This window comes from Electrona antarctica, assembly GCF_951216825.1.
Source record: "Electrona antarctica genome assembly, chromosome: 11".
In the NCBI taxonomy this organism is placed as follows: Eukaryota; Metazoa; Chordata; class Actinopteri; order Myctophiformes; family Myctophidae; genus Electrona; species Electrona antarctica.
The window spans coordinates 36,468,171-36,482,461 of record NC_136792.1 but is presented as its reverse complement, the minus strand read 5'-3'; the positions used below and the strand labels follow the sequence as shown (position 1 = coordinate 36,482,461).

Sequence of the window (14,291 nt, the reverse complement as noted above, 5' to 3'; positions counted from 1 at the left end):
TCTATACGCTCAAAACGTGTCACATTGTGGCATGTTGTGAGCTTGTAGATCTATTTTATTTTATTTTTATGCCTTTATTTATAGGACAGTAGACTGACAGGAAATGGGGAGAGAGAGATGGGAAATGACACGCACCAAAGACATGCTGTCAGGCTACATTTGCAGCCTAGGCGTCCAGAACGCTACTCCAACGACCCGGGCCTGATTGGCTATTTTCAAATAGCATATGTTTAAATAGGGTTGAAGTGGTTAATGCATGTTTTGTAACAATAATCAAAATCCACAAAATAATTACAGTACATCCTCTGAGATGAAGTGTAGTATTGGAAATACTCCAGTAATGTAAAAAAAAATTATATACAGTATACTTCAGTAGCATCAGTACAGTACTTGAGTGCATGTACTTAGTTACTTTCCACCACTGCCATATATCCATCTCTGCTCCATCTTGTCTATTTTCTTTTTCTACCTTACAATTATCTTCTGATCGTGCCTTCAATTCCCTTCTCCGTCTCCTCCTTCTCCTCGTCTCTCCATCCCACCTCCTCTCTCCCCGTCTCCTCCTCTCTCCCCTCCTTCACATCCTCTCTCCCCGTCTCCTCATCTCTCCCCTCCTTCACCTCCTCTCTCCCCTCCTTCACCTCCTCTTTCACCTCCTCTCTCCCCTCCTTCCTTCACCTCCTCTCTCCCCTCCTTCACATCCTCTCTCCCCTCCTTCACATCCTCTCTCCCCTTCTTCACCTCCTCTCTCCCCTCCTTCACCTCCTCTCTCCCCTCCTTCACCTCCTCTCCCCCCCTCCTCCCTCCTCCTGCATGCGTGTCCCAGGGGAACGCCGCTAAGCTGGTGCACACGCCACTGACCGATAAATGCTACTTGACGCTGACCCAGGCCATGAAGATGGGCCTTGGGGGGAACCCGTACGGGCCCGCCGGCACCGGGAAGACCGAGTCCGTCAAAGCCCTGGGGGGGCTGTTTGGACGGCAGGTCCTGGTGTTCAACTGTGATGAGGTACAGCACTGAAGCACCTAATAGAGAATGTTTAGTCGTGGTGTTCAACTGTGATGAGGTACAGCACTGAAGCACCTAATAGAGAATGTTTAGTCGTGGTGTTCAACTGTGATGAGGTACAGCACTGAAGCACCTAATAGAGAATGTTTAGTCGTGGTGTTCAACTGTGATGAGGTACAGCACTGAAGCACCTAATAGAGAATGTTTAGTCGTGGTGTTCAACAGTGATGAGGTACAGCACTGAAGCACCTAATAGAGAATGTTTAGTCGTGGTGTTCAACTGTGATGAGGTACAGCACTGAAGCACCTAATAGAGAATGTTTAGTCGTGGTGTTCAACTGTGATGAGGTACAGCACTGAAGCACCTAATAGAGAATGTTTAGTCGTGGTGTTCAACTGTGATGAGGTACAGCACCAAAGCACTCAATAGAGAATGTTTAGTCCTGGTGTTGGTGATGACGTACATAAGTCGTTTTCAACCTTTTTCATATCAAGGTCCATTATTTATTCGGCATTTGAGCCACGGATCACCATTTGATGAGATTTACCCTTTCAGAGAGTCAGACCTAAAGCTTAGAATATTTTGTTATAAATGTCATGCTGTATTGATGTTGGTACCATAGGAGAGATAACAGGCAAACGTTGATCAAAACATCAATTCTTCTACATTCTCTAATTGTGTAGACTTCATGTAAATTAAGTAATACAGATGTTTAACAAAAACTCTTGATCGTTAAAGATCTATAAGGGTCCATTTGTTTACCAACTCTCCATCATTTAGCTGGGGACCACCACCTCAAGGACCACTGGTGGTCTCCAGACCACTGGTTGAGAACCAGTCCCAGTAGAGCAGTGGTTCATCCGTGACAACGCTCCACACGTCTCAGACTCTTCTCCCTTCTGGCTCCTAAACTGTGGAATGAACACCCCATTGCAATTAGAAACGGCAAACTCATTACAAATCTTCTGCCATAATATGAAGACTCACCTCTTCAGTCTCCACCTTAGCCTGTAGCACTTGCCCTATAGCCTCGACGACCTTGCACATAGGTTCTCGGTTTACCTATGTTCCTAGATTACTATTATTTACATGTATTTGATGTATTACCTTGTGGTGTTCTTGCTTACTGTAAGTCGCTCTGGATGTAGTGTCTTATTTTTCCTTTTTTATTTTATTTATTTATTTGCTTTTTATGCCTCCCACACCCAAGACACACCTATCTGTTATTTGATTCATGGATAAAAGTAACGGATGATTGATAGTTAGAGCCCTGCAATCCTTACTTTGGCTCAAAACATAATTATGAAGTGATAAAGGACCCAGGATCTGAGTGACTCGTCTTCAGCAAAAAGATAACAGTAATTATAATGAAATGGAAGCCAGTATGGATTCAACAAACACAACTAAATTCTCTGCTGCAAGCTATCTGCCATTTAAAATATTAACCTGCAAAGAAATTACATCCTTGTAGTATTTTTTTAAAGGATGAGATGCGGATTTATTTTCTCTTTGTTCTCATTACTCATTTATTGAACAGCATTTTAATTTCCGCATGTGCAATTCATTCAGGCTTCAGGGCCAAATTGCAAACATTGAAAGTTTGATGAATAGCATAACAAAAGTATAAATTCCTCCTTACTGACTCAGTCTGGCTGTTTACGCACACAACCTGCGCTCTGCAGTTGTAGCAACTCAACTAAATTGTGTGTGTGTGTGTGTGTGTGTGTGTGTGTGGGGGGGGGGGGGGCAAGATTCATGTTGAGGTTAGGATTAGACATTAAGGGCTCCATCTTGTGGCAGCGGCCCTTTTTCCTTAATTTGGGTATTTAGTATTGTGTGTTCCCCTGTAAGAAATGCTAACTTGTGCCACCACCTAAATCCTTAAAACACCTCCGCTACCCATTACATTATGCATAGGTGTGGTTTGGACGTTACGCAACTTGAACCAATCAGTGTGCCAGGTACCATTCCCTTTAAGATATCTATTATCCATAATCCATTATGCCCTGGTTCTTACCTTATGGAAGAGCAACGCGTGTTGCCTTGGTCTGGAATACATTTATTTTAGATACAGAGCGTTGTTTTGTGTCCAGTATCTGACTATTTTGCCATCCACTCCACGAGTTGTTGTCTTAGGTTTAGAGGTTGGAGCTAGATTTATGCCTTAGTTTATGGCTTGGTTTTGTGCTGGTGTCATGCACCGAAAAATAGCAGATCTACAAGCTCGTAACGTGTGCTTGTAGATCTGCAAATATCTGGCTTTAGGCATACGCTGGTAAAAAAAAGTCCTCACAACACGAGTATAGTATTAGTAATCCAAAGCTGTGTGTGTTGCAGGGTATCGACGTGAAGTCCATGGGGCGTATCTTTGTGGGCCTGGTGAAGTGTGGCGCGTGGGGATGTTTCGACGAGTTCAACCGCCTGGAGGAGGCGGTGCTGTCTGCCGTCTCCATGCAGATCCAGGCCATCCAGCACTCCCTGAAGAACCACAAGCTGAACTGTGACCTGCTGGGCAAAGAGGTCGGCAGCACAGAGACACATGGCGTGCCGGTGTTAATTTTGATTTAGTTTTGCACATAGTTTAAATTTAAATTTAGGTTTAGTCATATTTCAGTAATCTGAAATGTTTTAGACTAAATATCATAGACAAAAGTATTTTGGTGGGCCTTGATGGCTGATTTTACACTTTTTTGCATGCTGAAAATAGCAGAGCTTGTAGATCTGCTATTTCCAGAGTGCAACGTTCATCCAGCCTGTCCCTCACTAACAGTTTAGTCTATTTGTTGACAAAATTGTCAATATATTTAGTTTTAGTCATCATAGCTTAGCTTTGATTCAGTTTTTACTTAATTTTCATCTGTGAAAAGTCGACCAAAATCTCTCATCATAGTTTTAGTCTGCAAAATTAACACTGACGTACTCGTACACACACATCCAAGAACACACGCACACTCACACACAAAAATCGGTTTTACATTTGGATCATGTGTGTATCCAAAGATAACCTAGATTTATTAACATCTTTTTTGTTGACAAATGTTGGGCACATAAACATTTCAATTGTATTATTCCATGACGAATAATGCATTTTAATAACTGCTATGCAGTATGCATGATTTGTGGAACATACGACTTCCCAAAAGCTGTCATGAGCTTCGGTGTAGATGACACAAAAAAACAAACACATAGATTTGTGATTAATCTGTTTCTGTTTGTGAAAAGAATGCACATGTGCATAAGTGTAAAAGCTGTGCGTACCAAAGCTTAGTGAATCAGGCCCAATGTCTATTGTCTTAAGCCCACAATATAATACAAGTAAACGCATTCATCTTGTTTCCAGGTCGCACGCACGCACGCACGCACGCACGCACGCACGCACGCACGCACGCACGCACGCACGCACACACACACACACACACTAGCAGAACATAATTATGCAGAACATAATTATGCTGTCATATTCCTGCTGAAATAGCCTGCATTGCCATAACCACTTAGACAATATTTTATACTTGATCGTACGGCGATGCGACATGGAGAAAATAGCTACAAGCTCACAAGGCGTGGGGATGTGACAGCTTGTTATTTTCAAAGGTGTTTTCTGTAGAGGGAAACATGCAGTGGGTCTAGTGTAGAGCCCTGCAGGGCCTGGGGGACTCCAGGTTCCAGCTTGGCACGAGGCTGGGACTGCAGCAGCACACGTTGGCAGTCCACGACCATTAAACTGCCGGAGAGAACGCCAAAAACCTCGGCCAATCAAAAGTTAACTGAAGGTGACTCGGCAGATTCCATTAACACCCCGAGCGGCATAAACAGAGTTCTCCGTCCTATCAAATAGTAACGCCCAGCGCTCTGGATGGAGATTAATACATTTTGACCTGAGATCAGATTCTAAAAATGTCTTCTACATCCTGACAGTTTTCTGAAAAAGCTATGTTACTATGTCAGTCGTTCTTCGATTTTTCAAAAATAGCAGACCTACAAGCTCGTAGTCGCGCGCTATGAGCTTGTAGATCTGCTATTTTTCAATAGCTAAAGCATAACATAATGCTAACACCAAAAGGGGTTCCCGCCCAAAATGGGTTAATACAATGACGGAGATTTATTGATATCAAAACCGATCGCATCGCTCCACAGGCTGGGAGCGTCTGTTGCGCAACATTCGATGTTATTTCCGGTTGGGACGTCATCGAAAATGTTCCCCCCCATTTTAGCCGATCGGATCGAAAATCTTAAAACGTGAATAACTCTTGATCTAAATCATTCCGTCCAATTCTAAGCAAAGATTATGTTTTAGACGGCCCATCGCGGTCCCGCTGCTAGTCGCGTTAGAATGAATCATACCTCCCGTTGTCGATCGCCTCGGGAGTGTTTTGGCTACATCAAGCTACTTCAGCTACATCCGGGATAGCGCCTCGTGCATCACTAAATTTGCTCTGTTGCTGTAAATCGCTGGGCGCTCTGATTTAATGGTCCTAAATAACCCTGGGCGTTTAACACGGGCGTAGTATCAACTCAACTCAACTTTATTGTCACGTCGATGGCATATATTTCGGTCTCTGTCGGTTGGAAACCTCAACATGTCCACCACTTTTACTTTTCAGGATTCAAAATTAAAAAAGTAGCAGATCGACAAGCTCGTTGCAAGCTTGCGGACTGATACTTTAGATACTTTTGTGTGATGCTGTATTATGATCAAGTAAAAAGACAAAGTTAAAACATGGTCTGTCTGGTCTGTCCCCCTCTCCCTATACCCCAGGTGGAGCTGGACCCCAACTCCGGGGTGTTCATTACCATGAACCCGGCGGGGAAGGGCTACGGCGGCAGGCAGAAGCTGCCCGACAACCTGAAGCAGCTGTTCAGACCCGTGGCCATGAGCCGGCCCGACAATGAACTCATCGCAGAGGTCATCCTCTACTCCGAGGGCTTCAAGGACGGAGAGATGCTGGGGCGCAAGCTGGCGGCCATCTTCAACCTGGCCAGGTAGCGTGTGTGTGCGTGCGTGTGTGTGCGTGTGCATGTTTGAAGTTCATGGCCTTAGTCAATATTAATGTTTGCTACCAAAGTCGTGTGTGTGTGTGAGCGAGTGTGTGTCTTGTGTATTTACATGTGCAAATGTGTACAGTGTGTGGTCTCTATGCTTTGTGTGTGTGTGTGTGTGTGTGTGTGTGTGTGTGTGTGTGTGTGTGTGTGTGTGTGTGTGTGTGTGTGTGTGTGTGTGTGTGTGTGTGTGTGTGTGTGTGTGTGTGTGTGTGTGTGTGTGTGTGTGTGTGTGTGTGTGTGTGTGTGTGTGTGTGTGCGTGCTAATTAGGCCTTAGGCTTCATTCACATGTACCAAACACCAATCAAGCAATGTTTGGTCGTTTTTTAGTTTTTTTGGGCCACCACAATGCTTTTCCAATGGGAGTCACATGGTTTGATCAAACATTTGTGTTTGATTGCTGATTGCTCCCCCCTCATCAAACAAAAATGTTTGATCAAACCATGTGACTCCCATTGAAAATGAATTGGAGCAGCAATCAAACAGCAATCAGACATCACACACGGACCAAACATTTGTTGTGTACGTGTGAACTAGGCCTTATTCCCCTTTAAGGGTTAGGTTTACAATTTACTGTAGATGGTTGGGATTGGCGTTATTATTATAGCTGTGTTATTATTAGCTGTGTGTGGGTGTCGCACACTGAAAATAGAAAATCTACAAGCTATTTTCGGTGGATGACTCCCATTTGCAACTAAGTACGCATAACTTGGATTTGAATGGCAAAAAAAACATGATAGGTCTATTCTTACAAAATACACAAATATTGTCTGTCAGGAAACCTCATACTGTATGTCCAAAACTGTTCTTTTCAGAATTCATATTCAAAAGTATCAAATTGACAAGCTCAAAATGTGTCGCTTCGCTCAACGTTTCAAGCTAGCAGATCTGCTTCTTTTGATGCATTTGTATTAAGAAAAATCACACCCGTGTGAAGTGAGGGGCGCTAATATATTAAAGTCTAACTCATGTTGATGAGAAACACAAACATTAAAAGCCATTAACAATAAAGAGACGATATAACGTAAATGACACATTATGATAAATGTTCCCTTCATTGTCAATGCGTTTACAAAACAAACATTGAACTAAAGACAAACATTAAACCTGTGTATAGGAGGGGCTAGCGCCTGAGGATTCTGCACTATAGCGATGATATACAGTATCAATACGCAACATTGTGTTTTTGTGTCTCCAGGGAGCTGTTGACCCCCCAGCAGCATTATGACTGGGGTCTGCGGGCCTTGAAGACGGTGCTGAGAGGCTGTGGCAGTCTCTTACAGCAGCAGAGGAGGAGGAGCCATGACGCCAAGGACAAGAGTAAGAAATATTCTTACCCCTTTTCTTTCTCCCCAGTTTTAGTCGTCATGCCAATAGGGTACAGTACATGCACGCAGAATAACTTCCTACGTCTGGACCTCTTCCGACTTCCTTCACAGCTGTTACCGATTTTACTAATGAAGGCTCTGTTCCATTCTAATCAAACAGAGGGTGCGTTCGGAAATGCGCCCTGAACGCACTGGTGTGCTCTCTTGTCATTCGTTTATTCAGTGCGCTGCGCACCGGGTGTGCCGAGTGCCCGCACTGAGCGACCCTACCCTGAAGCTGGGGTTGTCCGGTGTCGGCGGTGTGAATGCGTCACAGCTGTGGTCGTTCGTAAATAAGGCACACTGTGACGTCACCGCCCACCACACTCAACAAACTGACCACATTCCCGGTGCGCATATCTGAACGCACCCAGAGTCAGAGTGCTGCTATTGTACATGTTGGCTCACTGGAAACACTCTGCTACACCTCGCCTCAAAGTGTCCTTGAGTGGGTTTCAAAGGCTGTGTAACTCTGAGAGTGTACAAATGGAACCAAATGGACCCATTTGGTTCCATTTGAAATATAGGGGTCCTTGGAAAAAAACTAAAACGTTTGAGAACCACTAAATAGAACAGAGCCTTAATTAGTATCATCGGTAACGGCGTGAAGGAAGTAGGGAAGGGTAGAAAGAGTTCTTTCCAAAATGGCTCCTGTGCGTGTGTCCGATTATATCCTCCTCACGAACATGTATGTGTGTCACTGCTGTTGTATCGCACTCACTCACCCACGACGAGTGGGGAGACCCGGACTCCAGGGACCTGACGAACATTTTACGTCATGATTTCTGTGGCCAAAATAATTGCGATTAACCATGTTATCGTGATTATCAAAATATGTGTACAACTCTTAAAATACCACCTTTTTAACCACTTGCACCCCAGCATCCATATGATATTCTGGGGGGGACGTTTGCCAAGAATAGCTGATCTACAAGCGCACAACGCTTGTAAGGGCATACATTGTGAGCTTGCAGTTTGGTTATGTTTGGTGAACAGATTCGGTGTGAGCTCGCAAGACTACTTTGACGCCAATCTACTTTGAGCTAACCAAGAGGAGCCAGGGATCGAACCGGGAACTTTACCATTCCCAAGCAGCTGCTCTACCTCCTGAGCCTTTGCCGTCCCGGTGGCACGTAACGCTATTACAGGCACAAAAGAGTCGATGAAATCCTCTGTGAAAGAGTGCAGGTGTCTTCAAAGCAGCACCTGCTCTTCTGCCCACCCACCCTCCTCCAAATCTTTGAATGCTGACACATCGGCAACAATCCTCCTAATCCTCCTAAAGAAACCAAACAAAAACAAAACAAAAGTCTTTGATTCCATCAAATCTTTCGATCCTTTGTCCTAATTATCTTCTCGCTCTGTGTCTAAGACTCAGAGATTCAGGGTCCTCTCTGTTTACCCAACCTCCCTCGCTCCCCTGTCCTCCCTCTGACCTCTCTGTGTCTCTCTTTGATACCCGGCTTGTCGATATCTCTCATCCCCACTTTGTTTGCACTTTCATCTCCCACACTCTCCTCCTCCTCCCATTCCTCTTTTCCTCCCCATTCTCTCTTAAGCTCTGTGTCTCTTTGACTCTCTCTCATCCCCATCTTTCTCATCGTCGTCCCATCTCTCTGTGCACCTGTCTGCCTGTCTGCCTGTCTGTCTGCCTGTCTGTCTGCCTGTCTGTCTGTCTGTCTGTCTGTCTGTCTGTCTGTCTGTCTGTCTGTCTGTCTGTCTGTCTGTCTGTCTGTCTGTCTGTCTGTCTGTCTGTCTGTCTGTCTGTCTGTCTGTCTGTCTGTCTGTCTGTCTGTCCTGTCTGTCCTGTCTGTTCTGTTCAGTGTGTTGTGGCCAAAGTGTTTGTCTGAGTCTCATTTGTGCCTGCGGGGACGGAGAGAACAAAAGTATTGACAGACTCCTAAATCATGACAGTGTTTAGTAATTAGCACAGTTATAAAGGAGAATGGGGAGGGGAGCGAACGCTAGAGCGTAGCGCTAACGATCGGACAAGTTAACTTTTGTGACCTCTCTTTTCTTTCTGTCTCCTGTAGTAGCAATAAGATATGCACAACCATGTTTTACTGTGCATTTTAGATTTTAGATGATCTCTTTTCTCTGTGTGTGTATAGAGAAAAGAGATGAGGTATAATGACATTATTTTAACAACAAGTCTTTGTCATGTATCCTACTCTACATTCCGGTCCTAGATAAAGTATTTCTACTCTAATTACTTACCTTACCGTACCCGAGTATTTGTACTCCAAATACTCCGCCGCCTCCTGTGGATAGAAAACCCTACTCGAAGTACTCACCTGCTTCCTGTGAAGCAGGTGAGTACTCCGGAATGCCGTCAGCCCGTTGATCAATCAATCACACGCATGCACGCACGCACGCACGCACGCACGCACGCACGCACACACACAGTGGCACACACACACACACACACACAGTGGCACGGACTGACAGCGCCAAGAATAATGCTATAATGTCCATTGTCGATAGACTAGTCTAGAGAATCTATCACCTTCAGAATAAATTATATAACTTGCCTGGTATTCCTTGCATGTCATGTCAGCAACTAAAACCTGTGTAGCCGATGAAACAGCTTTGTAGTTTGCGTTGATGTTTGCGTTTGAAGTTTGCATTGAAGCTCAGAGCTCAGCTGCAATCAATCTAGTATTAAACGACCAATTATGCTCTGATGTAGGCTACAGAGTTGCGCCAGAATATATTTAATGCCATGCCATGATGATGCCACAAGTTCAATCGTGGAGTATCCTTTGTCACACGATGGTGTCGTGCAGATAACATGTGATGTACAAGACCACAGATGAGACGCGTTGTCAGCTTGTAGATCAGCCTCTGACACAATGTACTGGTAAGAGTCGATGAAGCACAAATAAATCATGCAGGCAACAGTATCTCTCTCTCTCTCTCTCTCTCGCTCTCAAATAACGAGTGAAGTCACCTTGATACAATATAATCAGTGTGTTGCGTGCCCTGGCCCTGCTGCCTATTTTCATACCCATACCCTACTTCAACGAGATGATCACCTTCTCAGCGGAGATGGGGACACACAGCACTGCTCAAAGGGTGAACCATGACATGACATGTGCTCCGACATTCGCACCGATAGTCCTGAAAAACACGCTCTGTGTCCAAACTCCTTAAGTGTCAAACTCCTTATGTTCAATAGCTTAGGCCTAGGCCTAAGCTATTGAACATAAATGAACAAAAATTAACATACATTTAATAATTTATGTTCAATTTCGTTCAAATAAAGGTCGTCAAATTCCCGGGATTTAAAATGAGCCAAATCCGGGAAAGATATTAACCCTAGTATCGAAGCGGTGTAGAATATCTTCAGTGTGCTCGCTGCTGCTGCAGACTACCAGGGCCTCTGGCTTCCCAGGTGGATTCACTAAACACTCAGCTATGGCACCGCCCCAGTGGCCGCCTGCAGTTCCCACCTGATGTTGTGTGGGAGTTCTGACTGCTCCAGACCGTACTGAATAACTTCCAGCTTACATAATGTCTTCAGACTAGGACTGAAGTCTAAGACATACAGGTCAGTGGAATCACCATGGCTTCCAAAGATGATGACACAATCTCCCATCATGCAACAGCACATATTAGATATCCCTGAAAATGGGCCTTTCCCCTTGGGCTCAACCTTCTTCCAGGAGAATGTCTCTGGACTGAATTTCCACAGATCATTGAAGTACTGGTGCCATTTCCTCCCACCAAATATGTACAGCTCTCCATTGAAGGTAAAGGTTGAATGATCATCACGTCCTTCTGGAAGAATCTGTGCAGAAGGTGTGTTCAGCCAAAAGTTTGTTTCTGTGTCAAACACTCTGATGTTGTAGTACTGACTACACCTCACGCCCCCAAATACATACATCTTTGTCCAGATGATGGTGGCAATTTGACCTGATGAAGCAGGGGGTGCAGTTCCTCTGGTCTCAATTAAAGACCAGACCATTGAGGTGGTGTCCAACTTGTAGATGTCATTAGTGTATCCAGCCCAATGATGGTTAAGGATATATCCTCCATGGATATACATGGCCTTCCCCAAGACACAGGCTGAGTGGTACTTCCTCCCCTCTGGAACAGTCCCAGAAACATGTGGTTTGAACCATCTGTGGGTGTCGACATCAAATGCATAAAGCAGGTTACAGAACTTGCTTGTGTAGTACTCACGCCCTCCCCAGAAGTAGACGATATCTTCAGTCAGCACAGCTGTGTGGCCGTAGCAGCTGGAGGGAACCTCAAGGTGAGGTTCTCCTCTTACATGTGTCACTGGGTTCAACTTCCTCCAGAGCAAAGACACTGTGTTAAAGACAAACACTTCAATCTTAGAATCCATCTGACCATCCTTGTCCTTAATGTTTCCGTCCCGTCCAAAGGAATACAACTTGTTTCCCACGGCAACAGCAGCATGATGACATCCCCTGTTTGGTATGTGGTTGAGATGAACGGCCCACTGGAACATTTCACAATACCAGCCGCTACAGTGGATTAAAAAGGAGTCACAACACCAGAAGCTACAGTGGATTAAAAAGGAGTCACAACACCAGAAACTACAGTGGATTAAGGAGGATTCACAACACCAGCAGCTACTGCGGATCTAAGAGGATTTCCTCAGCTCTAAAGATGAATGCAGTCTATATGTGTGCGCGACAATTTATATACTTTATGTGCATTCAGTGACATCATGTAGACGTTGACCAATCCGTGAGGCCGATGCCTGTCGTTCTCCCATATACTGTCAATAGACCTTATGCAGACTTATGTGGCCATCTTGCCATTAAGTTAATGGCAGGGTGGCAACTAGCGGCAATTTTGCATTGACAGCCCATACAGAAAAGTCCTATCTATCTGCAAAGTTAAAATTGTTATTCCTCTTTGACATGAAAAAAGTTTGAGAACCACTGGACTAACTGTAGCACCCCTACACTGTGTTTCCCAGTCCAAGAGAGCAGTCTGGTGGTGCAGGCGTTGAGGCTGAACACCATGTCCAAGCTAACGTTTGCAGACAGCTCCCGGTTTGACGCCCTGGTGCGAGATGTCTTCTCTGGGGTGAGCTTCACCGATGTAGGGGAGCAGGCTCTGACGAGCACCCTGGAGCAGGTCTACAGAGAGGCCCGTCTGGAGCTCATACCCAGCCAGGTATGTGCTGTACTGGAATGAGGTTTACTACTATATTTGTGATTCCAGAACTTCATATTGAAACCGGAAGCAACTTGATAAGGACTTGAACTCCAACATTCCTAGTATTCATGGGGGGGGGGCATTCACACCAAAATTGCTCATTTACAAGCTCACAACGCAGCATGTTGAGTTGCATTGTGAACTTGTAGATTGGCTATTTTTTTGTGAAGATATTTGTGCAGACAGAAGTGCAGTTGCAACTCGGGTCTGTTTTACTAATAATAAATAGTTTAAGCCCTATATATTTGGTTTTACATACAGCAAAAATAGCAAAAATACCAGATCTACATGCTCATGATGGCTCACGTTGCGAATTGTTGTGAGGTTATAGATCGAATTGTTTCACCAACTCAGTGGCTGTGTGGCCACTGAGTGTATAGTGTACACCCTGAGATTGGGAGGTCTGGCCGCGCCCCCCGAGCCGGATCATACCAAAGACTTTAACAAATGGGACCCATGCCTCCCTGCTTGCCACATCAAGCATCAAGGGTTGGACGTAGGTCCCTGCGACACACTAGCGTCATGTCCAGGGGGTACTTGTACATCAAGAAGCCTCAACAGAGATAGGCTCCAGCCACATGCTTGGCAAGGCTTGCTTACTTATTTTTCCATAGAATTGTAATGACAAACCCATAATAGCGTGCGTGCGTGCGTGTGTGTGTTCGAGCTTCAGACAGATGGACGGATGGACAGACAGACAAACATTTTTTCTGACAGATGGACGGATGGACAGACACAATTTGTTTCTTCATCTTCTGATCTCTCTGGCATGCAGATGAAGAAGGCTCTGGAGCTGTATGAGCAGCTCAGGCAGAGGATGGGCGTGGTGATCGTAGGACCCAGCGGAGCAGGGAAGTCCACGCTGTGGAGGATGCTCAGGGCGGCACTCAACAAGATGGGGAAAGTGGTGAGTCGCAGGGAAGAGGACCATCATTGTGTATGTGTGATTGATTGATTGATTGAAAATGTATTAACAGACATGCAAATATACACATCTATACGAAAAAGAAAATCATCAAAAACACGTTTAAAAGGGAAAACGTGTACAGTATAGAAACATAGAGGGGGGGGGGGGGGGGACTTTTACTCTTTTATAGGGGCCAGTCTCGAATTACAGCCGCCCATAAGTGCTCTTTGAGAGCGGTTTTGAAGGAAGGCTAGGGATTCATATTTCTTAATGGCTGTTGGTAGGGCGTTCCACATTTTAGTGGCATAGGAGCAAATTAAAGTTTATATCAAACTGGTGAGTTGCAGGGAAGAGGACCATCAGCTTAACTGGATTCTTCTTTAACGTGTTTATATGGTGGTTATATAGTGATAGCCAATGATAACCCCGGATATTGCTAGTGGGCCCCCAAATAATTGGCAAAACACTACGATTTTGATGATAACATTAGTTTAAGTAATCAGCAGTCGTAACTTAAGTGCCTGCCCTGCACCACCGTGGAGGTTGTGGTTTTGCATCCATTCACTTCCTTGTTTACGGGCCGACAAATCTTGCTATTATCTCTGAATCTACGGCGCTGTCCATGGTTTTGATCAGAACGCAGATGTTCTGTCCTAATTTCTGACTTAATCAAGCATCTAGTTTGGAATATTAACCCTTCTAAAGAGTTCAGACGAGGTAGCGCGAGGTAGTAATGGAACATTATACCTCACGGTTTAGGGAGGAAATGG

General features: G+C 44.8%; 1 protein-coding gene across 1 annotated transcript in view; it reads left to right on the top strand.

The window, feature by feature from the left end:
• Positions 1 to 14,291, top strand: part of dync2h1 (dynein cytoplasmic 2 heavy chain 1) — a gene marked incomplete at its 5' end in the record, with an annotated part of 668,232 nt that overhangs the window by 42,425 nt on the left and 611,516 nt on the right. Inside the window, 6 exons of the mRNA XM_079513540.1 lie at positions 827 to 1,009; positions 3,348 to 3,530; positions 5,770 to 5,993; positions 7,250 to 7,371; positions 12,373 to 12,572; positions 13,390 to 13,521. Coding sequence (XP_079369666.1) covers positions 827 to 1,009; positions 3,348 to 3,530; positions 5,770 to 5,993; positions 7,250 to 7,371; positions 12,373 to 12,572; positions 13,390 to 13,521 — 1,044 coding nt within the window. The remainder of the gene's footprint in view (positions 1 to 826; positions 1,010 to 3,347; positions 3,531 to 5,769; positions 5,994 to 7,249; positions 7,372 to 12,372; positions 12,573 to 13,389; positions 13,522 to 14,291) is intronic.